Source organism: Zingiber officinale, chromosome 10A (assembly GCF_018446385.1).
Source record: "Zingiber officinale cultivar Zhangliang chromosome 10A, Zo_v1.1, whole genome shotgun sequence".
In the NCBI taxonomy this organism is placed as follows: Eukaryota; Viridiplantae; Streptophyta; class Magnoliopsida; order Zingiberales; family Zingiberaceae; genus Zingiber; species Zingiber officinale.
The window spans coordinates 17,584,983-17,590,982 of NC_056004.1; the positions used below are offsets into that span (position 1 = coordinate 17,584,983).

At 36.5% G+C, this 6,000-nt stretch overlaps 1 protein-coding gene across 1 annotated transcript; it reads left to right on the forward strand.

The window, feature by feature from the left end:
- Window positions 1-1,968: 1,968 nt before the first annotated feature.
- LOC122027484 (glucan endo-1,3-beta-glucosidase 4-like) lies at window positions 1,969-3,545 on the forward strand. Its single transcript, XM_042586468.1, has 6 exons — window positions 1,969-2,099; window positions 2,210-2,366; window positions 2,453-2,647; window positions 2,759-3,013; window positions 3,098-3,125; window positions 3,225-3,545. The coding sequence occupies exons 3-6, from the start codon at window positions 2,584-2,586 to the stop codon at window positions 3,403-3,405; spliced, it is 528 nt and encodes a 175-aa protein (XP_042442402.1). The 5' UTR covers window positions 1,969-2,099; window positions 2,210-2,366; window positions 2,453-2,583; the 3' UTR covers window positions 3,406-3,545.
- Window positions 3,546-6,000: the final 2,455 nt, after the last annotated feature.

Genomic DNA, 6,000 nt, shown 5'->3' on the forward strand with positions numbered 1-6,000 from the left:
GCAGTGGAGCATCTAATCTTGCATGTGGAAACTCGGGACGATGGTTTGCCAACTCTGTCAATCTGGTGGCAACTCTGTCAATCCATGGTAGAGATGAGAGGAAAGAGAAAAGAGAAAGGCTGGAAGGGTTAAACAGAGTAAAAAATTAAATGCATACGAATACCAAACTATAATTTATCTTTTGATCTACATGCGATTTGCTAAATTACCCAAAGGACATTCATTGTTTGAGGATCTGGATCGACAGGGAGAAAAATGGTCAGTGGTACCGTTGAGTCTTCTTTTAAGTATACAGTGGTTATTGCAAACATAGCTAGCTAACTATATATAAATTTGGATTAAAAATTCACTTTTGTATAGAATGAAACTCTGAGATTAAAAATATATATATAAAAACGTCATTCAAAAAGAGTGAAATAACAGTTCCCTCCGGCTAATTAATACGAGGAGTACTCCTACAACAACGTTATGGGCTTTTAGCAAAGACAAAGGATGTTCTTGCCATGCAAGTCAACTCCGAATTGAATTTAGGGGAACAAGGCAATACACAGTTGTCATGGTCCCGTGCGCATGCTCTATTTATACGGTACACGTAGGGACTTTGCATGTAGAGTTTCTGTACGTTTCGTGGAATATCATTTTGATTCACCACGGAGCGTTATTTTGCCTGCTATTCATGCATTAACACACAACAGAGGACCCTGCTTTTTTGTTTTGCAAAAGGGACCAATTCACCAGCTTGGCGGAAATCCTTAATTTCATGGAGATCTGAAATTATTGCAAAAATTTGTTAAGCCCAAATTTAAACCTCATTTTCTTCTTCCCAAAATTCTACAAATCAAGTGTCTAATAATGTTACTGGATGGGCCGATGGGCTTGACAATGTCTAATTGTTCATTGAGTAAAGCCCATGCTTGTTTATGAGATTTTATCCATGCATATTCCGAATGCCCTTAAATCTTCATTATCCTCGATGCCTTCCAAATATTACGCTTTGATGCGAAATACAAGGGAATATTTTCCTTTCTCCTTTTTTTCCACCCTTCCCTTTCATTCACTTTTATGGTTGAAATTGACTCCATTGATGCCTAACCTTTCAAAGATTCCTGCTGCTTTGTTTCTTCCGCCTCTCTATGCCTCTCTACCCCTTGTGAGGGACCGAAATAGGAGAAAAGAAGAACGAGTTCTTATTGTCAAACATTTTGTTTTCCAGTAGAATTATTTAAGATTTAGTTTGACAGATTACTTAGAGTCCCCACCTTGGACATGAATTCCAAAGTTCATTTTAGATAAAACGAGGGCATGAAGTTGCACGCCCAAGCCATTTCAAGTACTCAATCATTCAACGATACATTAAAAAAAAAAGACGACATGCTAATCTTACCTTCAACCCAAGGTACTTTATAGCAACACTGAATTCCAGTATAGTTAAGATAAATATCTTTTTCATATTTTAATCACTATTTTAAGAATTGGGTAATGCTAAATGGTCAGAATCTGATCAGTTAGAATCAATACATGCAAGTATATACATGGGTATTTTAGTAATATCATATGCGTGCATTAATTACATACATGTACATGCATACATTCTAATTGGAGGATAAAAAATTCTAGCTAGTCAGATTCTGACCAACAAAAATTACCGTTAAGAATTAATAGTCATCCATTATTTATCTTTTCTATGTTAACTCTAAGACAGATTGACAGGATGCAATCGCATTGCCAACTTTATAACCACGCTATTTGCCCTTTATTAATACATAGCAATAGGTTTGGTTTAGAAATATTAACATGGCTGGTGAAAAATAGTTGGCTTCTAGCAAGTTCCGTGATTGACTTGTTATGCTGGGATTAGGTTAGCCATCATTTTCATTAGAACGTTACATCCATCAAAGAAGCTTGCTGTTTATTTTTTCTCCTTTTATCTATTTGCTGATGAGATAGCATTCGCCATATGCTTCTAGCCTTTGAATTATAACTTCTTTTTTTTTGACACTTGTAAATCAACAAAATACTTATGTTTTATGCTTATTTATTTCTGTTTCTTTCTTTCTGCGTTGCTGCATAACTTGCCGAGTTTTCCTTTTGTGCTTCTGGTATTTCTCTACATGAGACAGTAGAAGTATAATTGTAGTGATGTTACTGTCCAGTAGCTGAAAAAGAAATAGCTTAACATGATTTACTTCTCTTTCTTTCTGTCCACAAGAATCGAACTCCTAGAAAGAAGAGTAGAACAAGGATCCTCCTCGCCATCTTCTGGGCGTGGCTAATGCTCTGCGATAGTTTCTGAAAATCTTGCTTTGCTCTGCTCCCCCCAAGACACCTGAATTGTTCCAAGGAATCCTTTCTGTTGCTTAATTCAGGTACCAATTTTTTCTTAGCTTTAGTGTATACAACGATCCAAAAGCTCCAACGCTTGGCTGATAAATCATACGATCCTTCATGATAGATTTGCTTCACCCCAGAAGTTCCTCATGCGGCTTCAATTTGGCTCATGCAATTAGACGATAGCTCTGAACTCAGTTTCTTGTGATTCTGTTCTAGCAATTCAATACTATAATCAGCTCAGAAATCATCGAGATGTCGCACAAAAGATGGCTGAGTCAGATATGGGCACTTGTTTTCATTCTCTCTGATCTTTTCGGTAGGATTTCTCTGCCATTACTACAGTGCGATTAGATCTTTTTCTTCCCCAATCTTTGTTGATTTATTCACGTCACAAGACGAGAAGTTTACATACTGCTTAGTGATTCAGAGACGGCGATAAATGCCCAATACTGCGTGGCGAGGGCTGGGGCTGATACAACTGCACTTACCAGTGGCTTGAACTGGGCCTGCGGACCTGGCGGCGCGAATTGCAGCCCCATACAACCCGGTCAAGCTTGCTATGTCGCCAACAATTTGACGGCCATCGCCTCTTACGCTTACAATGACTACTACCAAAAATCAAGGGCGACCGGTGGCACCTGCAACTTCAGCAACACAGCCACCCTCACCCCCAACAATCCTAGTAATTAAATACTCACACTCTTTCCTAACTTCTGTAACTCAGCGGAATCTTCTTAATCCTTGTCCAATTGATTGGATTTCTCAGGTTTTGGCAATTGTATCTTCAGCGGCAGGTGAATTTGTTTTGTAGATTCTGCAAGTGTGTTCTTGATAAAATGTATTGAGATTAGTTTTAATGGAGTCCCTTTTTTTTTTTTGGAACTGGAGAGCAGCGGCGGGACGAACACAAGCAATGGAACTGGAACACCCACAAGCCCGAGCCCAACCTTGACGCCGACGGCCTTCGGACCACCCACCCCCGACGCCTTCGTTCCCTTTAGCGATGCTACTTCGATATCTTCGGCTCGTTCGGTGGCTTATCTGCTCCCATTGATCTGTCATTTTCTCTTGTGATCGATATTTTGGGGTTCGTAGACCAAAAAAAATACAGAAAGGAACAAGTAATGAACAGTTATTGGTGTCTCTGATCAAGTGTTCCTATTGTTTTTGGTGTGTGTATCATAATGCATGATTGATCTATGTGCTTTGTAGCATATTGCACGTCCCTTTTGATTGCGACACTCGAAAGCAATACGCCAACCGTGTTTGATTCTTCCTAACCTAAACAAAAAAAAAAAAAATCATATCAGAAGAGATGGTTAGCTAGGAGAGTTAGACACCACGAAAAGATTAATTAGTGAACTAAATAAAATATTCTTTGTAGAAATGTTTTAATTTTATGGAATCCTTATCAATTTAGCAGGGTCAAATCCTCCCCTCGCATGTGGAAAATCCAGTTGCAGTAAGCCAAATGTCGACACAGAAAGGAACAGCTGCCAATCAGGATTATTAAAATACACCAAAACTGACAATTTAAGGCCATGGGCGATTCCACGTAGAGGCCGGCATCGACGCTTCGTAGCTTCAAAGTCTCCAACCCCAAAGCAATTGAATGGTTGTATGCCGTTCGTGTCATACTCCTGCCATTCCTCGATCTACGTCGTCTCTTTTAGAAATTCAAATCGCAGGTAATGAATTCATCAAACGGCGTGTATTACTTAGCCGCTGCCTTCAGATTCCATTCCAAGCAACTACACGACACACCACGCGCCGCCCCACGCACCATCGCCCTCTTACGAAACATCACCTCCTCTGTCCGATTAGCTGATCTGGCAAATGCACGGACGAGATCGGCTCCTACTCTGCTCTTCGTAAACGTGGTGCAGAAAGCAAGAACTATGTCATACGTTTATGACGCTGCGTCCGTATACAGCCAGAAATCGGCGAAAGCGTATTTCCAAAATATTTTCAATCCCAAATGACATATACATTATAACAATAAGAATATTATAATTATATATATATATATATATATATATATATATATATATATATATGTCATTTTATTTTATTTTCTATCAAAACTTATAAATTTAGTTAAATAAAATAGGTTTATTTAGTATTTCATAAAATTTACGGCAAAATTCAAAGGCGCTCATCATTAACATTTTCATGTCTCATTTTCAATTAAAGTTAAATGACCGCTTCATTTGATTTAAATTATCCAAAATATCCTTCCATTATGATTATATCACTCGGGTATGTAGAAGTTAATATAATAGTAAATTAGAAAAAAAAAAATTAATTAGAATGTTAACTTTGCATGTAATCCGTATATCTAAAAAATTTTATTTTCACTCTCTGCGTGTAAAATTTTATTTGCTTCAACTTTTTCAAATTTTTAGATACAAAAAGTCCAAAAATGAGTATAATTCCTCTTAAACTCAGCACTTTAAATTAGAATCGAATAGATTTTCTATCAAAATTGCCCCTCATATATTTTTTAGGTACAAAAAGTCTAAAAATGAGTATAATTCCTGTTAAATTCAACACTTTAAACTAGAATCGAGTATATTTTCTATCAAATTGAGTACGACTTTCTAATTACCCCTCAAATTTTTTAGGTAAAAAAATCCAAAAATGAGTATAATTACTCTTAAATTCAACATTTTAAACTAGAATCGAGTTTATTTTCTATCAAAATTGTCTCTCATATTTTTTAAATATAAAAAGTCTAAAAAGAGGTATAATTCCTGTTAAATTCAACACTTTAAACTAGAATCGAGTATATTTTCTATCAAATTGAGCACAACTTTTTTCCTACTTAATATAATTTCTCCTAAATTCAGTATTTTTTAAAGAAAATCTAGTATAGTTTCCATCCAATTAAGCACCATTTAAAAAATATATAATATATTTTCCATCCAATTGAGGTGGAAAAAGAGTCATACTCAATTTGATAGAAAATATACTAGATTCTTGTTTAATGTGTTAAATTTAAGAAGAATTATACTTATTTTTGGACTTTTTATACCTAAAAATATCAAAGGTAATTAAGTAAATTAGTGTCCATTATATTTGACTGGGGAATAAAAGGAGCACCTAATTTACGGATGCTCATGGTAGCAGATAGACCACACAAGCGGATCGTGGCAAATCTTGGGCTAACTATTTAAAGATAATCAAAAAGCAAGGTCGTCCTTCTATACCAATTCGACCGATCAAGGAAATGGATTCAAATTGAGACTAATGATATTTATACCATGCATTCTATGGATTATTGCTTGGTTGAATGTTTCATGGGAGGCATCAAGGACATGGAGGAGTGGTGCTCATTTCAAATAGTTGGGGTGTTCCTAGTAGCTTCTTCATGCATAAGAGTGAATAGGTCATTTACAAATTTAGCAAAATAGAGGATAGGGATCGTATTATGCTTGGAGAGCCATACTTTATTTTTGGTATTCCACTATTTTTGAAACAAATGCTAAGTTATTTCCTCTTTGATGAAGATGGTCATTATATTCCAGCTTGGATTCAAATCCATAGCCTTCCTCCAGATTGTTGGACTCTAAGGGTGCTTAACTTGATCGGTTCGGAAATTGGCAAGTGCTTGTATACAGACAAGTTCACGTGGACTTGGGAGCGGCTCACATATATTCCACTTCTTGT